The sequence below is a fragment of the Lagenorhynchus albirostris genome, chromosome 20, assembly GCF_949774975.1.
Source record: "Lagenorhynchus albirostris chromosome 20, mLagAlb1.1, whole genome shotgun sequence".
NCBI lineage: Eukaryota > Metazoa > Chordata > Mammalia > Artiodactyla > Delphinidae > Lagenorhynchus > Lagenorhynchus albirostris.
Genome location: NC_083114.1, coordinates 38933939 through 38958609, shown reverse-complemented (window position 1 = coordinate 38958609; position 24671 = coordinate 38933939). Strand labels below are relative to the sequence as shown.

Below are 24671 nucleotides of genomic sequence, written 5' to 3'. Positions count from 1 at the left end.
TTCATAACTTGTTTTCTCCGGCCAATATTTTTCTGATACCAAAAATATCTGATGTCAAAGCCAAACAAAGATTTCACAATAAAAGGAAATCTACTGTATTCCTCAGGAACAGAGATGCAGAAATACTTAACAAAATTTTAGCAAACTGAATCCAGCAACATATAAAAGGGTTGGATCTTAACCAACTGGGATTTATTCCAGAAATACAAGTGTGGTATAACATCTGAAAATCAGTTAATGTAATAGTTCATAATAATTAGTAGAATAAAGCAGAGATCAACAAACTTTTTCTGTATGGGGCTGGATAAGGAAATATTTAAGGCTTTGTCGGCCATATGGTCTCTGTCACAGCTACTCAACTCTGCCAGTGTTTTACAAACATTGCCAATGTTTTACAAAGTGGCCACAGACAATACATAAACAAATGAGCATGGCTGTGCTCCAATAAAACTTTATTGCGTGGTGCTGAGATTTTAATGTCATTTAATTTTCACATGTCACAAAATAGTATCTTCTTTCAACCATTTAAAAATGCCAAAACCATTCTTGACTTGTGGCCATATAAAAATAGGCAGCTGGTGAGATTTTCTGCCCTCTGGAATAAAGGACAGAAACCACATGATCATCTCACTATGATAGGCAGCCTCTAAAATGACCCCCAAATAATCCCTACCTCCTCATATTTGCACCTTTGTGTAATCTTTTCCCCTTGAGCGTGGACTGGACCTAGTGACTCATTTCTAACAATAGAATACTGCAAAAGAGATTGGATATCTCTTTGGAGATTAGGTTACAAAAAGACTGTGACTTCTATCTTGCTCTACTTTCTTCTCCAGCTCTGGGGAAGCAAGCTGCCCTGTTGTGAGTAGCTCTGTGGAGAGGTCCATGTGGCAAGAAACTGAGGTCTCTGGCCAGCAGCCAGCAAGAACCTGAATTCTATCAAAAACCAAATGAGTAAGCTTGGAATTAGATCGTCTAAGGTCTGCCAACATCCGCCTAAATGAGCTTGGAAGGGAATCTGTACCTAGTTACCTTTGAGATGATTGCAGCTGTGGCCAGTAGTACCTTGATGGTAGCCTTGTGAGAGACGTGGCGTCAGAGTCGCCCTGCTAAGCTGCCTGTGCCTATTTTCGTGATCCATGAAAACCATGAGATAATAAATAATTATTGTTTTAAGCTGCTCATTTCTGAGGTAATTTGCTGAGCAACAGTAGCTAACTAATACATCATTAGATACAGTAAAAGCACATGACAAAATGCAACATTCATTCGTGATCAAAATTTTAAACAGGGAATTCCCTGGAGGTGCAGTGGTTAGGACTCAGCAGTTTCACTGACAGGGCCCGGGTTCAGTCCCTGGTTGGGGAAGTAAGATCCTGTAAGCCTCCAGGCGCAGCCAAAAAAAAAAAAAAAAAAAAATCAACAAACTAGGAATAGAAGGGAGTTTCCTTAATCTGATCAAAAGCTTCCATGAGAAACCTACTGCTAACAATGTACTTAATGGTGAGAGACTGAATGCCTTACCTTAAAGTCAGGAGCAAAGTGAGTTTCTATTCAACATTCTGCTGGGGATTCTAGCCAATGCAATAAGTTTACCAAAAAAAAAAAAAAAAAAAGAGCATACCAATAGGAAGGAAGGAAGACTGTCTCTTTTGGCAGATAACATAAATCCAAAAGAAATGCCAGATTTCGACTCTGAAAACCATAAAACATTACTGAGAGAAATTAAAGAAAATGTGTATCAAGAATATATAGAGAATTCTTACAATCAATAACAAGGCAATCCAATTAAAAATAGGCCTGGGACTTCCCTGGCGGTCCAGTAGTCAAGACTCCATGCTTCCACTGCAGGGAGCATGGGTTCAATCCCTGGTTGGGGAATTAAGGTTCTTTCTGCATGCTGTGCTGCATGGCCAAAAAAATAAATTAATTAATTTAAAAAAAAAAAGCCTGAGCATTTAGACATTTCACCAAGGAAAGAGATGAATGGTTAACAAACACAAGAAAGAGTGTTCATTACAAAATTGCAAAATAAAACCACAAGAGGCAATTTGACAAAGGCATTTATGAGGCAATTGAGGAAACTTGAACACAGACTGGGTGTCAGACATTAAGGAATTAAAATCCTTATTTAGAAATATGTCCTGAAATATTTACAGGTAAAATAATATGTCTGGGATTCGCTCTAAAATACTGAAACAAACAAAGGAGAAAAATAGATGAAATAGCAATAGTAGAATATTGATAAATGTCAAAGCTTAATGATGGTACATGTGCATTCTCTGTTATTCATTCTTGAGTATATTTGAGATTGTCTGTAATTAAAAAAATTTTAAATGAGGAACTTGACCACTGTGGGAAAAGAGCCTTTAAGGAATTCATAAAGGAAAGCAAGCAGTAATTTACATAACTTAGTTTGTTTCAGCCCAACACTGGTCCATCCTCTGTATACCTTGCAAAAATCCTATTTTTTCATTACTGCCATGCAAAAGGTTATCTGAGCAGAAAGAGATTTAAGTGAAAGAGCAGAGACAGAGGTTTTGGGCTTCATGTTTCACCACTTGCTGGCAGGTACTAGCTATCTTTCTGGTGTTCCTGAATTTACAAAATGCATGTAGATCTCTTATCAGCACAAATGTAGTTTGCTGTCAGTAGCTACTAACATTTCCAAATGTGAATCAGGCACCATCTTCCCCTCATGCACATTCTCATAAACAGCACAGCTTTTTTTATCCTTTGTAAACCTGCCTCTTCCTTAGCATGAAAGGTCCCTGGATTTATAACTGCTTTTATTTGGGGTATGGAAATTTTACAGTTCTTGTAACATGTGAGAGTCATGTATGATATTCCAAGGATGTGTTCTTATTTGTTTATTGAGAATTGTGTATGATATTGGTATATCATACTAATATCCTTAGTAGGATGTGTTCTTATTTGTTTATTCATTATTTTCTCCTTTTTCCATTTTTCAGTACATGTACTAGCCTTAGCAAGTTCTGTTCCAAACTCAGGCACCTTGACTTGGCTTCCTGTACATCAATAACAAACATGTCTCTAAAAGCTCTGAGGTAAATTTCTTACAACAAGAATGTCCAATAATCAGAACAGATACTTATTTTTTTATTAACTAAAATAAAGTTGGAATTGAAGGAAACTATGTTTTATAGATACGTACTGTAGTTCAAAATAGATCTTTTGTTTTATTCCTTGCCCAAATTACAGGACACATTCAGGTGAAATGATAGAGGTAACTAGGATTTCTGAACAGAATAGTACAGTTTGTACATGAATGAAGTGCTTAGCAGGATTCTGTATGTATAGTAAGTGCTCAGTAAGTTTTCATTGTTTTAATGTTACTGTATTTTTTAAAAGTGCATTACAAAAAGGTATATCTTAAAAGGAGGGTGAAATGCCCAATGTCTTTGTACTTTTACTTTTTTATCAGCCTTTTATAAAAGATCATAGTGCCATGTATTAGTTACATTTATGAATAGTAAGAATTAAGCCATTAAAAGATGAAATGTAAATTTAGTTAAGTAGAGTGTAAGTAATCTGAAAATGTGTCTCCTTCTATACCTTCCTTATGAGCACTGAACACATGTATCTAAGGCTGGTGTAGGATAATAAATAAGATAGTATAACAGTGTTTATAGTTCATAAGTAATTCACATAAATGATCTCATTTATTTTGAAATCTTGTGAGGTAGATAGGACAGACACTTTACAGATAAGAAAATCTAAAACATTTTTGAATGCCGGGTACTGTGATTCAACCATGGGAGGTAACTGAATAAGATATTGTTGCTGCCCTTAAGTTGCTCAGAGTCTCGTAGAAGAAAAAAAAACTAAATGTGTTGTCATATTACAGCGGGAAAAGTGCTATGGTAGAAATGAGTGCATTAGTTTGGGGAGAACATAGAAGGGCTACTGCTAATCTTGGTTTAAGAGAGGTTCCGTCAGGCTTCCCGAAGTGACTTGCCTGAAGTCACACTATTAATGTTGAAGAATAAACTTGAACTAAGATCCCCTGGCTTTATTTTATAAAACAATTAAAGCAGTATTTTCCAAAGAATGCCACAGAGCTTGGGATTCTTCCATAGTTTAAATGTGAAATCAAAGATCAAAGATGAAGCTAGTGTTTGATAGAAGGCAGAGATCTAATAATACAATATATCCTAAATTCAGCCTGTGGAAACTGTACCCTAGATACTTCCCAAGAGAGAGAATTTACAGATCCTTTGTAATTTTTTAAATAAAAGTTTAAATGGCCTCATTATTACTTTGATAAGTACTTGAATTATTTGATAGAGAATTTGAGTTTGAATCTGACTCTTCATTAATTACTCTGTTAACTTGAACCAGTCGCTTAATTTCCATTTCCTATATAGAGACCGTTAAATTTGTGATAAGTGCAAAAAGAATATACTTTGAAAAGTATAAACCTCCATAAAAATCTGATGTATCTGAAAAACAGCATTGTGCCTGAGCTTGTTAGTTAAGGTGGATTTGAGCTAGCCCTCCTAGTGATGTAGTCCACATGAACACCATGAGCGTTGATAAATGCCCCTTTTGTTACAGAATTGCCTGTATTCTAAATCTACATTAAGTAAATATGTCCCCAACTAGATGGCCAATAAAATGAGACTTTGGTGCCTTTGGAATTGGATTTAGTCATATGTTTGTTTCATTTTGTTTTATCCTAAGTGAGGGATGTCCACTGTTGGAGCAATTAAACATTTCCTGGTGTGACCAAGTAACCAAGGATGGTATCCAAGCACTAGTGAGAGGCTGTGGAGGTCTTAAAGCCTTATTCTTAAAAGGCTGCACACAGGTAATACTCCCTGTCTTACTTGTGAATGATAGAGGCACCATGAACTTGGTGGGCAGCCCAAGATGTTGGCTTGAGAGATACGTAGTAGTTGTGTATTACTGACCAAAGACCCATGTTTACCAAAAATTAAAGGGTTTTCCCTAGAGTGAAAAAATAGAAGAATTAACACCTGCCTGACCAAAGATAAATTTTTGAGGGGAGGCAAGATGGGAAGACAAAATCATAATATGGAACAGGTGCCACAGGCAAGAAGGGTTTCATGTAATTTAATCTGAAAAGACAACTTGTCATGTTGTCACTGCCTGAGACCTTGAACTGGATAGGCAAGGAAGACAGTCTTGGCAGTTTCCACTAGTTTAACTACCAAGAGCTTTTCTTAAATGTGCCAAGTATACAGCAAGCTACATTTTATAGTATTGGTGCTTATTTCCTGCCAGTCACATCACAAATCCAACATATTTTGTCATTAAAATTTTTAATATCTCAGTGTTTTACAGTGGGGAAAAAAAAGGAGTTGACATGGTAACAACACCTGGAAGGAAATGATCAAGAGTGGGTTTAGAAGTGACTGACAAAGTAGGGCTAGGCTCTTATTACCTTATTTTATTAATGGTTGCTAAAGCCATGCCTTGTATTCTATTCAAAAATGCCCTCATTCTTTCACCATGAAGGGAGGATTTCCACGGTTTGAAACAGAGCTTTGAAAGTATGACCACCTTAAAACAACAACTTGAGCTCCTGGTTATTTATGGAATCCTGAAAAATATTGATTGGGGTGCGTCATTATAGTCAATTACTTGTGATCTGTTCTCCGCACTGTACGCATAGCACTGATCTTCTAGCAGCAGATAAACTACAGATTTCTTTCTCAGCTCCTGTTCCCAAAAGTTTGTTGTTAAGAAACTTTACAGGGAGTGTAGCAATGTGAAAGTTATTTTAGTTTCAAAATCCCTCAGCAAAATGCTGCAAGGCATCTTTAATTTATCAGAAGAAAAATCCATAAACATTAGGCAATGTTTATTTTATCTTTCCCTTGATTTGGTGATAATATGAATTTGACATGGTCAGAACTGATAACAAATACTGATAACTGTACTAATCATTTGAATTACACGTTTATATGATCATAGTTCATTGTTTCTGGTTCATTTGTTCCTTTGAAAGTTGGTTGGCTATATTTAGAATGTGTTGATGAATGTGTACACTCTTAAATCTTTAAGATTTAAGGTTTTAATATTTTAAACAATGTCAGTAATAATTTCTTCTCTCTTTTTAATCTTTCTAGCTAGAAGATGAAGCTCTCAAGTACATAGGTGCACACTGTCCTGAACTGGTGACTTTGAACTTGCAGACTTGCTTAGTAAGCAGTCCTTCCCACAACTCTTCTGTATTAGTAATTCATTTCAATAATATTATTGTAAGAGTTTCAGTCATAAAGACCAGTAGTTTGTCTGCTTCAACCCTGGGGATGCAGTAGTCATAGATGACTTTTTAAATGCTCAACAGTACTCGCCCCTAGGGGCTTTGACGTAGATGAGATAGAGGGTAGCTTATACAGAATTCCAAATAAGCTAAACTGTAGCTCCACCCCTTTCTCTTCTACTTAAGAAAACTCTACTTTTTAGAAGTAAATTTTTCACAGACTACGGCATTTAAAATATTTTTGGTAAATTAATTGCAGTCACACCGACTAACATTTATCAGGGAGTAATGACTATTGGGAATCATTGATATAAGCAGATGACAAGCAAAATGTACCCTTTAAATTATTTTCAAGTAGTATTTGTAGTTCACATTTGGCTTGTTTAGACTATCAGCTTTTTTGTGTCTATCCCAAACCCCCTGAATTTTGTTCAGAGAATTTGCTGAAACTATTCAGGATCCTAGAACATGGACAATACACCTTTAGCTTTTGCCTCTTGCCTTGAAAATTGCATATATGTGTTGCCTTGGAGTGAGAGCCTCTCATAGCAATGAAAAAAGTTGGTGAGGGTTTTCTTTGTTTTTGCTAAGCCTTCTGTGTATAATACTCTCTCCTTCTTGTTTGGTCACCTGAAACTTTAGAGCATAGTGGTTGTTTAGTTTAAAGATGACACATATAGGGCCACGTTTTGTGCAATTTAAGCACCCTGCCCTCCCAGCCCTTAAGGGATGGTGCTGATAGCGATCTGTTTCAGAGGCTCCTAGAGACTGAGTTAAAGGAATGATATTTTGATTTCCATAGTTGCTAACTACCAGAATTTGCCTACTTTCATTTATGAAACAAATATTTGGCCTGAAAGAAAGATCTTACACAGCTATTGTAAGCACGAAACCATCATCTTACAGTGACAGGAAAAAACTGTTCTTGTACATCTTCAGATTTTATTTATATGCATACATAAATATACACATGTGCACTCTGTATATGTGTGTGTGTATATGTTACGTACGTACACACATACATACATATAAATACATGTATACCATACCTACCATTTGCCATTTTAGTTTCATTTCCTTTACCCTTCCAGCAGACAGAAACCAATTAGTAAGCATAAAGAACCAACTCTGTCATATGTTTATTTTACTGTTTACCTTCAACCAGATCATAGGGCATGAGTCATTCCTTCTGTCATTCTGTACAATGTGATGAAATGATTCTCAGCATTCGTGACACTTCTTGAAGTTTCTGCCCAGAACTATTGAAGGGACCAAAGTACACACTTAATGTAGTCTCTTTTTCTTGACTAATTTGAAAACACAAAAGTTTAGTAGATTTTGCTCTTTTAACAATTTAAAGTATTGTTAATATGACTTTCTTCCTCAGTAATCCCTTGTAGATTTCAAAACATTAAGAAAGAAAAGGCAACACAGCCCTCCCAGTATTTTGTTAATAATGTGTGCCGCAAACTCCATTGGCCTGCTAAATATGCACGTTTATGGATTGCTGCTTCTCTCTTTATTTACATTTCTTTCAGTTATCCTTGTTTAGTAATAACTATACGTCACATTTGTGTGGCACTTTTTTTTTTTTTTTTTTTTGCGGTACCCGGGCCTCTCACTGTTGTGGCCTCTCCCGTTGCGGAGCACAGGCTCCGGACGCGCAGGCTCAGCAGCCATGGCTCACGGGCCCAGCCGCTCCACGGCATGTGGGATCTTCCCGGACCGGGGCACGAACCCGTGTCCCCTGCATCGGCAGGCGGACTCTCAACCACTGCGCCACCAGGGAAGCCCCTGTGTGGCACTTTTTTAAGGTACTTCTACATGTGTATATGCCTCATCAGTTTATTCTCATGACAGATCTTGTATCTGCCTTAGCATCCATTTTTCATCTGTATGTTGTTTCAGTTCTATAATACTGAGAACATACTGATTTAGGCAGTGAATATTTAAAGTTTGATTTCTGTTTCAGTTGTCCTTGTAACCTAAGAATACTGTTTGATTAAACAGAAATGACAGGAGAGCTTTATTCTGAGGCTTACACAAAATTAGCAAATCCATCAGGACAAATTATATTTGAGTTGGATACAACTATTTATCTCCATTAAATTAGAATAGTCTTTTTTTTTATACATCTTTATTGGAGTAAAATTGCTTTACAATGTTGTGTTAGTTTCTGCTGTACAACAGAGTGAATCAGCTATATGCATACATATATCCCCATATCTCCTCCCTCTTGAGCCTCCCTCCCACCCTCCCTATCCCACCCCTCTAGGTGGTCATAAAGCACTGAGCTGATCTCCCTGTGCTATGCAGCAGCTTCCCACTAGCTACCTATTTTACGTTTGGTAGTGTATATATTGTCAGTACCACTCTCTCACTATGTCCCAGCCTCCCCTTCCCCCACTGTGTCCTCAAGTCCATTCTCGACATCTGCATCTTTATTCCTGCCCTACCACTAGGCTCATCACTACCAATTTTCTAGATTCCATATATATGCATTAGCATACAGTATTTATTTTTCTCTTTCTGACTTACTTCACTCTGTATGACAGACTCTAGGTCCATCCACCTCACTACAAATAACTCAATTTTGTTCCTTTTTATCGCTGAGTAATATTCCATTGTATATATATGCCACATCTTCTTTATCCATTCGTCTGTCAATGGACATTTAGGTTGTTTCTAGGTAGGATAGTCTTTATATTATAAAACTAAAATTTAGAAATAAATGGATTTATGGTTGATATGAGATTATAGCTGTGATCCACAGGTTGTTTCATCTTTTTAAAGTATCTTAACATCAGTATCAATTTTGAACTTGTAAATGCATTTATACTATTAAAATACTGCTGTTTTTATCTGTTTTCTAGGTTTTAAAATCATTTAATTGAACCTACACCATGATGCACCCCATCTATTCCCAGTCTTGTCAGTCCCATTAGGTTAAAAGAACCCTGTTATAGCTTCTTCCCTTTGCACCAGAAATGAGCACAGATTCTCTTGAAAGCTAAATCAAAAGGAACTGGAAGGAAGAAACAAAGTGTATTCATTTTCTTTTAGGTCTGCTACATGGTTAATATCAAATCTGCTTTTATTTCTTTTTGGCACTTGTTTCACAGAGGTAGCTTTTTTCTGTCTTCATCTTCTGCCAAGTTACTAATAACTATGGGTTTTTCCCTCTTGTTTTTTTTTTAGCAAATCACAGATGAAGGTCTCATTACTATATGCAGAGGGTGCCATAAGTTACAGTCCCTCTGTGCCTCTGGCTGCTCCAACATCACAGATGCCATCCTGAACGCTTTAGGTCAGAACTGCCCACGGCTTAGGTAAACATTTCTTGGTTATCTCAAAAAATCAGGGGAAAGGAGCAGTGGCCTCCTTCACTCATATTTATTCCTTGGAACCTTGAATTTTTTAAGGTAGACACTACAAGGCCACTACTACCCTTTCAGATGCGTACCTACTTGCTTTGTACCTCATTTGATTCCATGTAATTGGCCTGAACCAGGGGGTAATAGTCCTCATTTTCTGCTTCTTGGCTATCCATACTAGAAAAATATCAGCATTTTATCACATTACTTGAGAAAAGAAATAAAGGCATTTTCTCTTATTAATACTTTCATATAATTCCTTTCTGAAGAAAGTTTTTAGAAGCCCACCCTGTGATTATTTATATTGTAGTAATGATGCCAGGTACATAGCAGGGAGTATTTAAAGAGAAAAAACAGCTCTTCCTTTGTGCTGATGGTCTTTTAAAGCAAGCTTTATTTCTCTGTGGCTCCTCTTCTCTACCTAAATACAGGATTGGCTGACTATTCACTAAGAATGCAGTGTTAGCATGCACATGGTATCAAGCCCATATTGATTTTGTAAGAGCACACAGCACACTATTTGTAATAAATAGGGATAATCCCCGTATACCTTTTTTGTTCTTTAAAACAAAACTTATATTGTACTTACTATATAGTAAACATGTCAGCCACTGTTTTAAATTATTTACAAATATTACTTCATTTAATCATCGTAACACCATACAAGCACTGTTATTATCTCTGTATTATAGGTGAGAAAACCGAAGCACAGGTCAAGTAACCTGTTCAAGGTCTCACAGTTAGTAAGTGCAGGAGCAAGTGTTCCATCTCAGGCAGTCTAGCTCCAGAACCTATGAAACCACTTGTCTTACACATAAGAATCATTGTAAACCAATAAAAACTTTCTTAAAACTTTTTTGTAATCACCTGGCCACGGGCCTTCGTAATCTCGGAAGCCTAGAGTAGAATACTCGCCAGGAGCTGAGGAGGTAGCCAGTCTTCTCTCTAAAAAACATTACGTATTACCTTTTTCTGTTTTAAAGACAGGGATGTTCAGCTCCATTCTCCTTCATGGTTTATTTTATTGTTAGAAAAGAAAGGCTCTCAAATGTGATACTTAAAAGTTGGGTTCAGTCAGATCATACTTTCCCATTAGATACAGTATTTTAATTGATTGTCAGTTGATAATGATTCCTTATACTTTAGCTTTATGTTTTTTTTCAACTTCTGTAGTAATTTGTAAGCAAACATACAGTGTTCTTTGGTACTGTCGTGCAGACACCACCAGACTTTTCACAAAGAAGAGCTACTATTTTTGATTCCCCAGCCCTGTGGTTGATATTTAGGGTGGTGTTCAGCAGTTCTGATAGGGGCTCAGCTGCCCTCTCCACTGGGCCTCCCTGGGAGCCTGTGGGAGGAGGCAGGAAGCTTAAGGGTATTTTTTCATAAGTATGGAATTTCATATTTGGGACAGGCCTATGATTAACCAGTCCCTTCATAGTATTTTGAAAAGCTATTTAAATCTTAGTGAGCCTACATGTAAAATAGGGAAAGAGAATAATTTACTTTAGCAACAGATTAACTGAGACAGAGTATTTATCTCCATCTCCTTTGTTTTCTAGGAGCAGGCTGCCCTCTGGGGGTAAGCAGTATGCCATCAAGAAGGCTTTTAAATGCGTTTCTCATGCATTTTGGCATTAACTACAAGCTTCTATTATATTCTTCTGATTGCATCACCCTAAAATGTGGTATTTACAGGACCACTTTATGATGACTCCATGAAAATGAATAGCAAGATCTGTATACAGACTTGCTTAGCTGTGAATGTAACTCCGTGTTATATAGTCCTTAGGGAATAAGAGGTTGTTTTCTTAAATTCTGGCTGTTTTAATAAACCCAGTTTTCAGGGACCAATGGGTTGACTTTCACTTTGTTTTTTTAACAGAATATTAGAAGTGGCAAGGTGTTCTCAACTAACAGATGTAGGCTTTACCACTCTGGCCAGGGTAAGTGTTTTCTTCAGGTTCTGTAGGTTTTGTTCAGGGTTTGTTTTATTTCAGAAGAATGAGCAATGAGGGAAATGTGGAATGGCACCAGAATTGAGGGTGTAGGATGTGGGGGGACGTCTCTGTGGCTGGTGTTCCTGAGCGTCCTTGGGCTGCAGCTACAGGCAGCTGCTCTGGAAAGGCAGACGTGCGTTGGAGACCATGACATTCCTTCGTGAGACTTGATTTTCCGCCGCCTCATAAGATTATGTTAAACTAAGTGGGAATTTCCTAGTGCTTTTGAAAGAAGCTTATTTGGTTATTTGGTATGCAACTGGTGGATGAGAGTAATGTTGAAAGAAACATATAAGCCTGATTTAAATGGAGAGGTTTTAAGAGATTTTCTGTATTCTCCACAAGATTTTAATACATGGAGTGGTTTGTAAATCACTGTATAATAATAGTATTTAAAATTATACCGTCTTTGACCAGTGTAATGGAACATGGGAAGGGCATTTGCTTTCAGGCAGATCAGTGGAATACTAATGGGGGTGGGGGCAGCCCATGGCATAACTAGATGAGGACATACAAATTCCCCTTCTGTGCTTACAAAGAAATCATTTTCATTAAATTATTTTTGGTTGAAAGGATCTCTGTATTAGTTCAGTATCAATGTTCAGGAAATTTACTCCCTTGGACTTTTAAGATGTTAGATACTTTTAAGTGTGGAATAATTGAGAAATTTCACGGTGATAAAGGCCTTTTAAAAATGTGTAATTAGGGACTTCCCTGGTGGCGCAGCGGTTAAGACTCTGCCTTCCAATGCAGGGGACACGGGTTCAAGCCCTGGCCCGGGAAGATCCCACATGCTGCGGAGCAGCTAAGCCCCTGCGCCACAACTGCTGAGCAACCCCCGCTCGCCATAACTAGAGAAAGCTCGCACACAGCAATGAAGACCCAATGCAGCCAAAAATAAATAAATAAAAATAAATTTTAAAAAAATATGTAATTAATGGAATAAGGCAGGAAGTGATGTAAGAATGATACCAACACTGAAGCTCTTAAGATTTCATCAGTCTATTTAATACGACTTCTTAGTTTTCTGACCTTAATTTTTTCCCAATTTTAAATGTTTGTACTGTAATGTTTGGGTTTATATCTTATAGAATTGCCATGAGCTTGAAAAGATGGACCTGGAAGAGTGTGTTCAGGTAAGATTGTGGATTTTTACTCAGAAATATAGTACGGTAGAGACTTACACAATACATGCACATCAGAACATTCAATTCCCTACCCTAGTATAGTGGGGAGCCTGCAGCACTGCTGACTCTCCATTTATTGAGGTGTCCTCCAGGCATACCAGCAGAGGTGCTCATGGTATTTTTGCTAAGGAACTAGGAAAATACGTGCCATCAGTAAGATTGCCATTGGAAAGAAAGATGGCTCAGGCATTTAGACCATAAAGATACTAAGATATTTCCTTAGACCTACAGGGTTATGATGCTAATAAACAATTAAAGGCCCAGCACACTGATAGATATCACTGCCCCTTTTTAGCTTAACTGGACCCAGTGCCCCTTACATCATTAACCCTGGAGACCCAACTCTGTATGGAACCCTGCCCTTCAGGCAGGCAGACTTAGCTTCTTATCAACAGGTTTTTTTTATTACCAATTTTAAGAGCTTTCAGCTTATTAGTTGGCTGGGGAGAAATTTTAAAGAGGGACTCCTAAAAAGAAGATAGAACAGTGAATTTTTTTAATGGTAAAAATAAAGAAGAGAACATACTTCAATAACTATAGACGCCAATTTTTCTAAATTACTTGTTATCCGGACACTAAGTCCCTATTAGTTCTTATTAAAGTAAAACTTATTCACATCCATCTGTTTCTTGCACATGCCTAAATGTCCTGTGTGTCCTTTCCAGTGTTAGTCCTTCTGAGTGATGTGCACACTCCAGTTCCCCACCTCTGCCATTTCTTAGCCCCTGTGAAATTATGTGTATTATAACAACAATCTCAGAATTGGAGAGAAATTTGAAAAGAAATGCTGATTTACTCTCCATCCTAAGATAACTATAAAATACTGTTCTTCCTTCAGGAGTTCTTCCTACTGAATGTTCGTAGTTAACCCAGCAGCAGCCTCTTTCTGCCACCCTTAGGGAAAATAACTGACATGCCAATTATCAATCCTGAGTTATGACATGGCTTATAAAAATATGGGCCAGATATCTAAAAATTTGAGGGTGTTCCTACATTAATTTTTTTCATGGAGCAGTGTCTTCTGATTCACTTCTGTGATGGTTCTAAGGAGGTCAAAGTCCAGTGGGTGGAAGTTATGAGGGAACACATTTCCATTTGTTTCAAAAACAAACAATTTTCGACAGACCTGTTCAAAGATGACTAGATGAGTTTAAGCCCAGCCTGGATAGGTTCTCAAAGAACAGGTTCTGGGGCTTCCCTGGTGGCGCAGTGGTTAAGAATCTGCCTGCCAATGCAGAGGACACGGGTTCGAGCCCTGGTCCGGGAAGATCCCACATGCTGCGGAGCAGCTAAGCCCATGCGCCACAACTGCTGAGCCTGTGCTATGGAGCCCACGAGCGACAACTACTGAAGCCCGTGCACCTAGAGCCCGTGTTCCACAACAAGAGAAGCCACTGCAATGAGAAGCCTGTGCACCGCAATGAAGAGTAGCCGCTGCTTGCCGCAACTAGAGAAAGCCCGCATGCAGCAACAAAGACCCAATTCAGCCAAAAATAAAATAGATGAAATAAATAAATTTATGAAAAAAAAAAGAAGAAGAACAGATTCTGGTAGCTGATGGGATTTCAACCTTACGATTCTGTTATTTGATGAGTGATATCAGGATATCAGTCTAAAATACTAGTGTAGTCAAGAATGACGTATGACCTATGAGTTTTTTGGAATTATACCTAAAATAAACTTATATGTTTCTTTCAGATAACAGATAGCACATTAATCCAACTTTCTATACACTGTCCTCGACTTCAAGTATTGGTGAGTTTCACTGTGGAAGTTTTATGTATCTATTGGATTTAATCAAAACCCAGCTCTTACTTTCATCTTGGTGCCTGGCTACCATTTGGGGAAAGCATATTTCTCCAAATTGTCAACTTACAGAGGACCAAGGGAGGACCTGCATGAAGGGAGAAACTGAGATAGAAACTGGAAAAGTTAAACATTTTCTGTATCAATGCTTGGAGCTTGAAAACTGACATGGAGAGTATGAGTTCTCGCTCCCACATGAATTACACTCCAGCCTGAACAGTGCTTAAATTTCCAGAGATCCAGGAGATGAGATGGCCTGAAATACGGTTTGCTTCCCATTGGGACCAAGTGTTCCTATAAAATAAAACCAATCAAGGCTTTACTAGGGGTCGTTCTCTGCTACTGCTTCCAGTAACACTGTGGGAAAGCATTCTGGTTGACTGTTCTGTACCTAGGCTTATTTTGGTGTTTTGTGGCACATTAAACTATGTTTCGGTCGAGGGTTCTGAGTTTCGCATGGAGGAACCAGGGATTTAAGGAAAACTCGTAAAGTGAAGAGGTGACCACATCTTACAGCTGTAAGAGTTATCTTAGGTTAATTAACTATTTGGGCATGCCCCTGCACCAGGTATTCAACATTTAGTCCAAATTCCAGAAAATTTTTTACAGGAAAAGCTTAAGCCCCACTTGTCCCTGTAGAGAAGAAAAGTATCAATAATTTGTGTGTGGAGAGCGTGGGGGGAGATATTTTGTTTATCAACTATTTCACAGTCATTATAGGAATTCACAAAATATATTTAGAATCACACAGAGAAATGTTGATCATTGATTGTCAAAAGCAGAACCCAAGCAACTCCAGTATGTGTTCTTTATTTCACCACATGGCTCCAGTGATGGCTCCGTATACTTCAGACTCAAACCAGAAAATTCTCCTTTTTGGTTGCACACAGGCCTCTGGGTAGAAGAATGCCATTAAATATTTCAGTGTCCTTCCTTGCTCTGTTTGGCTGCAGAGTCTGTCTCACTGTGAGCTGATCACAGACGATGGAATTCGTCACCTGGGGAACGGGGCCTGCGCCCATGACCAGCTGGAGGTGATTGAACTGGACAACTGCCCCCTAATTACAGATGCATCCCTGGAGCACTTGAAGAGCTGTCACAGCCTTGAACGGATAGAACTCTATGACTGCCAGCAAATCACACGGGCTGGAATCAAGAGACTCAGGGTAAAGATGGTGGCATCACCCTCTGGCTCTAGTGTTCTCAGCACGCTTTCCTTCTTTCTTTATTTTTTCCCTCCATTTCCTTTTTTTAGATTTAGATTCCTGTGATTATTTATATTTATGTGGACATTCAGCAAAGAGAAAAAAAGATGGAGAGCAAACCTAAGGGTAGATAGTTCTTACCTGTTGTTCCAGATATTTGGTAGGAAAATACCCACTGAAGGGACGAAAAGTAGATCTCCTCCCAGCAGTCTCTCTGATAACATGCCCAGAGTCAGAAAAGCAAATGTCAGATTTTGGTTCTAAAGGAAAAAAAGGAGTAACATAAAGAAAATATTTAGTTAAATGGGATTTAAAATTTTAATTTGTATTTCCTTTCATATCAAAGTGTTTTGCTGCGGTTCATATTTTTTTAAGGCAACAAATGGATCACGTGGTTTTTTACCTTTTCCTTTTGCCCCATCCTTCATAATAGAGAGACCCATGTATAGCCAAATGACTAAAAGACAGATTGCCAGCAAGGAGCTTATAAAAGACTGGATGAATCTATATGTTGGATTATTCAGCTCAACAGACATTTATTGGAACATCTGCCTGACGCCTGTTGTGGGAAAGGCACTGTGTTAATTTAATTTGGCCCTTACAATCAACCTTTAAAAATACCCATGTTGGCCTTATGGCATCTGAGTGCATAAAGGAGCAGCACACTTCATCTTGAGTTCCAGTTGACCTCAGTTCCGCCTCTCCCTTCAGACCTAGAGGACTGAGAACATAACTGCAATGGGGAGGCCTTGTACTCATATCTCTTCAACACCAAAAGAGGAGGAGAGCCACAGGTCAACCAGAGCGTCTTGTATGGCCTACGTACATTAGGGTTTTTGGACCTGCCTGACTGTCAGGAGTCTCTTCCACCTCTGAATCCTCAAGAGTCACTTAGCACTTTGACACTCTAATTTAGCTATTTATGTGCATGTCTAGACTATAAGTCCCCTAAAAGCAGGATCTCCATCTTGACCATCTTTGCAGCCCTTTTACATAACTAGCACAGTGCCTTGAACATAGTAGGAATTTAGAAACTATGTAGTAAAAATTAGAAGCATGTTGTTAAAAGAGGATAATGAGGTTTTTTTTAAATATCAGAAGAAACATTGTCCATAATGGCTTGGAAAAAATTAAGTTTTTAAGCTTATATGATTTCTTCCAGCTCTGGGAACCCCTTTGGGACAGGTTAAGAGATTAGCATGAATTTTTTCCCCAGTTTTATTATTATGGAAGCAGTTATGTGAGCTTTTTTGGTCTTTTAGAATAACATGGGATGGTACAAAGTAGAACCCAGGTCTCTCAACATCCCGTCTGTGCTCAGCTTCTGCCCTGCCCTCATGTACACTCAGTCCCTCAGTGGTTTTTCTGAAAAGCAACATTGCTCTTTCTGTTTAAGCCCTCTCTCTTAGTAATGTTTCTGTCTTGTTTCAGACCCATTTACCCAATATTAAAGTCCACGCCTACTTCGCACCTGTCACTCCACCCCCATCAGTAGGGGGCAGCAGACAGCGCTTCTGCAGATGCTGCATCATCCTATGACAATGGAGGTGGTCAACCTTGGTGAACTGAGTATTTAATGACACTTCTAGAGTTACCATGGATCTCCATTGGAAGCGACCCCAGTGTTCCGGGCAAAGGTTACAAAGTGAGGGCAGCGTCCAGATCCCCAGAGCCACACATACATACGCATACCCACTCTCACCCCCACCCACTCTGTCTCTGTGACCAGGGGATTGGGTTTGTGCTGGCTTTATCATGCGGATTGGTAAAACTTCACCATTCCTGTTGGATGTGCCCAGAAGAAAATCAGAAGCAAGGTAGACGGAAGGGGGCATTCCAGCAAACCCAGTGTTACTGCTACTGTGGTTTCTTTATTTTGTTAAGGGGTTTCTTTGGCAGTTTTGGAACAGCAGCTGCAGTCCTCCAGGGTCAAGGAAAGCATAGAAAAACAATACATGTTGTATCCAGGGACCAGAGAGAAGATTTCTTTGCATCCTATCAATGGTAGCCATCCATTGTAAGATGACTGCAGAGCTTCTGTGCTTCCTTGTTCCCATGCCAACATGCCGAGCGTGCTCACAAAGAAGGCTTGTCCATTCCTCCTCCTGTGTTTTAGTATTTGGCCCAGAGGTTTCCTAAATGGTTGCATTGAAATCGCTGTGGTCCAAAAGTGATGACGTATTCACTCAAATTGTCACTCTCTGTAGCACACTGTGTACCTGTCTTTCACTCTCTGTTGCTCCCTCCTGCACTCTTGCTCAGTCTGTCGTCTGTGCACAGTCTGCTTACTCACACTTGTTACTCCTTCGCTGTTGTTATGTTTACAGTTTGCATTTTGGATGATTAGTTGGGGTTACCAAACATTTTTAAGAGAGACATTATCAATAAATATTTTTTTAATTCTAAATTTTACCGTTAGGGGACCCTGCCTGAATCTTTGCCAGTCTAAAGGGAAACTATAACAAAAGCAAGAAAAATTCTGAGAAGAAATTGAGCTAGGACTATTTTGATGAAAACAAACTTTGCCTTTTGGTTTCTGTTATATCTTGTGATAAATGATAACATGCATGATATGCCCGGTATTCCCCCTGCACATTTTTCCTTCCATCTAACTTAATAAGGAGAGAGAAATGCATTATTAGGAAACGGTGGAATGGCAAATCCCAAAACTGAACCTGAAAGCTGCCGCCACCCAAGCTCAGATGTGTTGTGTGTTCACCGAAATCTAGGTGTGATCAGTGGCATCTAAGATTTGTGTCTCTGAGGTTTGTTCTGCGTTAGCAGGAATGCTGCTAGAGGAGTTGTGCGGTTGAGCCGGGTAGTTTCTCTTTTTCCCCCCCATTTCAGCCTATCAGGGGTTCAAGAATGACCCTATCACAGCTGGTCAACTGTATGTCATTGTTGATGGTATCATATCTAATGTTGGAGCCTCAAAGGACCAGAACCTGTCAGCCATATCTCTCTTGTGCTCCAGAGTTTCTGTGAATGAAATACTGTAGTAGCCAGGTGAAGGCATTGGGGCAGCAGAAAGAGAACATTGAGAGGAAGTAGGGGGTTCAGTGTCTCTTCCCAGCCTGGTCACCAGAGCTGAGGGCAGGGAATTTAGTGCCCGTGACTCAGAGTCAAAGAAGAAGCTCCCCCCACTAAAAAAAGAAAAAAGAAAAATCATGGAGGATGAGGGAAATATAATGAGTTTCTGAAGTACGAGAAGTAGACTTCTAAATATCAAGGTTAGAGACCTTGTGTGATTTTTAGTAGGGTGACTTTTTGTCTTTTAGGACATTAATGTCCAGTCCACTATAATCTTAGGTCATCTTCTGCATGATCCAGGCTGTTATCAGGCTTGTTTTAATGCTTGTAGGTGCTGGTTCTACCAGCATATGTAAGAATAAAGTGTGATTTGTTTTTCCACAAGCGATCAGTTGAAAAGGTCCTAGGAATCTGTACTATCCACCATTATTTAGCGCTTAATTTATTTTAAATCCCATTGTGCCCTTTTAAGCTCAGATTATGTGTGTTTTTCATTTCCCTTCCCTTATCCTCTTTTCAGATTACCATATAAGGAATATACTTTTTAAAGTGAGACCCACTCTCCTGGCTATACCCCACATATACAGATACACACATGTGCACACACACTTCCAGATGTGGTTGATAATATTCAGATCCCTGGGTCCTCACTCAAATAAAACTAAAAAGAAGAATATTTAGGGTGCAGGTGCTCTAACGTACAAGTTTAAAAAAAAAATAGTGTCTGAACAAAACCCTGATTTATTAGTGAGTGTGGATTCGAATTTCCCAATAGTTGAAGCTCTTGAGGTACTTCTTTATTTAAAAAACCCTATTCACCAGTACATGAAGATCTTAGAAATGCTGTTTCTGTTCTCAAAGAGTGTACCCATGTGCAGGTCCATGTGGAGGCGAGCCCTGCCTGTCTGGGCCAAGAACAGAGTCAAGAGAGGGAATAAAGGCCCTGGAGTGTGCAGCACTGGCATGTATGTGGTCAGGCAGGAACCTTGCTCCTTTCTGAAGCAAACTTCTGGCCCACCAAGCTTGGAAGGACATGTATTTTTTATGCCAATCTAAAACCTATGTCAGCTGATGAAATGTACCAGGACTTCGAGAACACAGAACATGGTAAGTTTTGGTCAGGTGGAAGGGCCCTGCCATCTGAACGTAGTATTTCCTGTCTCATCTTCAGGGACACTCTTGAAAGTCCAATAAGGCTTTACTGATGTAGGAGAAACTCTTCCTTAGGAAAAACTTATTGGTCCATTTGTCTGACTCCAGAGCCACTCCACAATATGCCTTCAATAATAAAAAAAAATACAGAGCGAACGGAGAGAAGAGATTTGGGATAAGTAAGAAGGTGCCCTCAAAGTTATTATGCATCTGGATCATCTCTTTCCTAAGCAGCCTTTTCCCCTTACATGTTTTAGCATCATCAGTATCTTTTACACCTTCATTGGCCCCATCAAGGTGATGATTCCAGCTTTTTTTTTTTTTTTTTGCATTGACTTCTCGTATGTCCTTTCTATACCCATCCTTGCCCTCTATTTGGAAAGCTTCCATCTCACTCCCAGCAATGCTGCTAATTTATTCTCGTGTCTTCAGTTTAGCTTCCTCTTTGGATCCTTGTCCTGATCTGGGCAAACTATCCTGGGCAGCCTTGAATTCAGTAACTGTCAGGTAGCTCAGGCCATTTTTCACTGGGTGATCTTTGATGTTTGCTTACTGGATTTGAAATCAAACTGTTAGACATGAGGAGTAAGAGGATCTACCCTCATCCTTTTTCCAATATTTGGAATGTGAAAGCACATCGTGCTTCATGTAAAAAAATGTTTTCTCCTCCTATTCTGCTCTTTAGTGGATGTAAAAGTATTTCAGATTAAGTGGTTTTTATAAATTTCCACATCCATTAAGTTGATTTAGCAGACATACAAGTCAGAAATTTTTCATATGCCTTATATCACATTTTAGAGGGCAACCTGGTAAATATTTTTATGAGGCTTTATTTTGGGCTTTCCAAACTGTTTGAATGGTTCAGTATAGCTACAATGCTATATAGCAGTCAAGTTCTTTTATTTCTTCTAATTGCCTTGTAAAATGCATTGTTACTGGTCTGATAACCCACTAATGCCATGGGGGCGCTAAACAAAGTATGAGTTGGAACCTGTCTTGGTTTGAAGTTGTTAGGAAGTGTGAGAGTGTCCCTGGAAAGAAGAGGTGGTTTCCTGCCTGCCTGTGGGCAGCGTATCCTTGGTGACTGTATTTAGAGGGGAGGAACACTTGATCATGGTGGACCCTTGTCCATTTAATGTTTATTGAAAGTCAGATTGCTTATGACAGTTGCCACTAGTGAGAGAGGAAGGGTTTAAAGAAAATTGGACTGTTCTGCTTTTTCCCTCCTTGTGTACATGATTTAAGGTTAGATTTCTATCCTTGTTGTGCATCCTGGCTGACAGACTCTTGCAGTGGTATGCTCTGAGCTTCCGGAACATTTTATACAAAGATTGCCTTCTCTGTCTGCCCACCAGTTCTAGGATTTTTAACCACCTCAAATCCAGGCCATGTGAATTAGTCAAGTCTTGCTTGAGAAGACGTGTAGGATGTTTCATTGGAGGTCTTGAGGCAGAACCCTCCTGCTTACAATGATCTTGGACCAAAGAATGCTAAAGTGTCAGGAGGGTGAGGGGAATTAATAGTCTCAGCCTCTCCTCACCTTTATTTCTCTCATAAATTTTAATTGTAAGATTGGAAGATACAGAGAGCTGTATACAACCATGTCGATAGGGTATAATTAACCCAGGTAATTTGGGAATAAAATTTGGCTTATATTTGCTATATCCAGATGCCCAGACTTAACATCTTGGGTCTCCAGCAAAGAACGTGCTGCTCTAACCTTGCCCTCTCACTTGGGACAAACTTTCTACCTACCAGAAACTACCATTTGAGGCAAGTGAGTTTTCTGCGTGAAGGGCTTCTGCAGCACCGCCCCCGCCACCCCACCCCACCCCCGTGCCCTCCCAAGGCAAGTCTACCTATTTTGCCCATTTTTATTCTTAAGAACATCAGTTCTGCATCTCTGAAGCCTTTGATCCTTTGGAAAGTCAGTAAGACCTTCTCAGCTGAGTCTGAGTGAATCTTTGGAGCCCAAGAGAGTTACCCTTAATTTTCAGCAGAGAAAAAAATTGTTGGACAAAATCATGTGTGTGTTAAGAAAATTCCATAATGTGCTTCCTCCGTCTCTGCCTTCTGTGCTTGTTGAGTAACCCCTTAGTAGAGGTTGGTTCATAGGTGTTGAGACCTAGTGCTTCCTCAGCCAGGGTAGTTCACTGCCCTTTTAGGAAAAAGAACCATGAACAACCAAAACTATATCAATTGACATTGTTTATTTTCTGTGTTTTTCAGTGTCTTGTTTTGAAGAATTGGGGTGGGGAAATGGTAGTTGACATTCAAAGTAGAGGAGAGAATCAGTTCTGGAACTGGGGTACTTTGCTTCAGGTACAAGCATCTGTCCTGAATATATAGAAACAGCTGAATATGTAGAAACATGTGAATAGGTTTACTTTCCTCTCCATGTAATGAACTCCATGCCCTTCTTAGTGGCAAGGAGGGCTTCTACTTTCTACACACCTAACCAGTGTCATCCAGATGGGGACTGGCACCACTGAACACCACCAGTGCTTCCCATCGGCTTCTGGGCATGATTTTCACCAGGGCAAGAGCAAGTAGGCAGTAAATGAGAATCCCCACCCCAGGGAGAGATAAGAGAAGAGAGGTGTTCAGACACATACCTGTTCTCTTCTGCCATATCCCCAAGAACCCAGGGAAATCTTTGAAGTGATTTTTTTTCTTTTTTTTAATTAAAGTGGATGAAGAAAGATTTACCCCACTAAGTTTTAGCTTGTCACTGTCTCTTATACTACTTGTTGTTATTCATTCAAATCTGTACTACACTGCTGCTCACGTACATGTATGTGTTTCTTACCTTAGCCTAACCCTTCTCAGCCCCTGAAGTCATTTTTCTGTTTTCTTTTTTTTATGGCACTAGCGAATGAGAACCTAAAGTCTTAGAAAATCCTAACTTGAAAAGGAGTCTCTAACTGGCATGGTTTGATTAATTACTTTACCTTTTCCCCCTAAAGACTTGAATGATTTTCTTCCCTAGTGCTATATAATAGATCTGTAATAAGTGAAACCTTTGCTGCTACTTTTCTGGGTTTACATCAGTTTTTTCCTTCCCTTAAAAATAATTTCTTATCTGTGCTTCTCTTATGACTGTTAATTTCTAGTAAGTACAGGAAGAGGTGAACCTGAGATTTCTTCTCTTACTCCCCTCCTCACGCTACCCCCAAGTTATACACTAACCTCTAACATATATAAGATCCATGAGATGGGGCTCATCATAAGATGCTTGTGGGTTTTTTTTCTCATCATGCTGCAGCTCTCAGAGCTGGCCCCTGAGGATCTGTGACTACCCAGTCCGAAGGGTTACTACAGGCAGAGAAAGGCTTTCTTAATTTTGCCTTTCTCCATTCCTGTTTTATGATCACCCTTCAGATGCCTCCCATTCTGGCGGCCTCCTTTTTCCTCCCAGGAATTGTTTCCAAGTAACCTGCCTCGGTCATTTCCCAACTGCTCTCCTCACCTTTGCCCACCTTCCAGTGACCCTGAGAGCACAGACCTGAGAGACGGGGCCTGTGCAGAGCTCAGAGAACTGTGAGGACTACCCCTGCCTTTCAGACTCTACTTGGGGACAGAGATGGATGGGTAAATGGTGCTGCGGGAGCAACTTTTATCTTCAAACCAGGCTGTTTCGCCCTTTGCACTGCCCCGCCTCCATCCCCACTCCCCTGAGGAAGGGGTAAAGTGCAGAGGATGGTTGACTAGCAGGGTCTGATCCCCAACATTGCTGTCTGGCCTAAGCCTTGTCCAGCCATTCGGCCTGCTCTGGAGTGAGAGCTTCAGTGTGTGGGAGCTGCTGCTTGCTTGTTTCTCCACCAGGCCTGCCCCAACACTTAGCCGGTCCCTGGGGCAACACAGTTCCCTACATGGTGACTTAACACCAGCCTCCATTAGCTGTCCAAGCGACTGCGTTTCCACCCAGTACTTTTGGCGCTTGAGGATGGGGGGAGGGAGGGAGGGTTATTTAAAATAAATAAAATCCAAGGTGGCAGTAGAGGATTCCTTTTGCTTTAAAAATCTTTGGACTAAAAAAATAAAAAAATTAAAAAAAATGTTTTTTTATATATGAATATATAAAGTAAATTGTTATGTAACTATTATTGTTTCCTGTATGTTCTAATTTTTGGTTTATGATGTAATTAAAGGAAATAAGCTGTGAAGACTTTTCATTTTACTGCGGAAATAGCCTGACTTGGAGCTGTGATTCTTAACTTCCTTGAACCCTTGATCTGTAAAGGCTCCTGAGGCTGAATGAAGGGGCTTCTTTTTGGCATCTTTATTTTTTTTAATATCCTTTAGTGAGTACCCTTTATTTATTTATTTATTTATTGTTTAATAATCTTTATTTAGTACCTTTTCAATAGCCTTTATTTAATACCCTGCACTCCACTTGCTTCTAAGAAAAACAGAAGACATAAATCAGAGTTTCTAAAAAACTTTTGTCTTAATTGGATAATAACAATTCAACCTGAGTCCCTTATCTGTGCAAAGCATTGCCCTTACCTGGACTAGGAAGGAGTGAGGGAGTGGTGTAATGGTTAAACAAACTCACTGCACGTGACCTTGGCCAGTTAACCCCTCTGTCTCAGTTCTTTGTTGGTAAAGTGGGGATAACAGTACCTGCTTTAGAGTTGTGAAGATTAAAAGTGATAAGAGTG

General features: G+C 39.4%; 1 protein-coding gene across 3 annotated transcripts in view; it reads left to right on the top strand.

Annotated features, from left to right (window-relative positions):
- FBXL20 (F-box and leucine rich repeat protein 20) overlaps positions 1 to 24140 on the top strand; it is a 113792-nt gene extending 89652 nt beyond the window's left edge. The window contains exons 7-15 of one of the 3 annotated variants that reach the window (XM_060133767.1): positions 2973 to 3068; positions 4705 to 4831; positions 6117 to 6191; positions 9452 to 9582; positions 11513 to 11573; positions 12719 to 12763; positions 14513 to 14569; positions 15574 to 15786; positions 19734 to 24140. In XM_060133767.1, the coding sequence (XP_059989750.1) occupies positions 2973 to 3068; positions 4705 to 4831; positions 6117 to 6191; positions 9452 to 9582; positions 11513 to 11573; positions 12719 to 12763; positions 14513 to 14569; positions 15574 to 15786; positions 19734 to 19793 (865 nt within the window). In that variant the 3' untranslated portion in view covers positions 19794 to 24140. Of the gene's footprint in view, positions 1 to 2972; positions 3069 to 4704; positions 4832 to 6116; positions 6192 to 9451; positions 9583 to 11512; positions 11574 to 12718; positions 12764 to 14512; positions 14570 to 15573; positions 15787 to 17256; positions 19129 to 19733 lie in introns of those variants that run through there. The other 2 variants (XM_060133766.1, XM_060133768.1) reach the window with 2 other exon arrangements.
- The last annotated feature ends 531 nt before the right edge of the window (positions 24141 to 24671 follow it).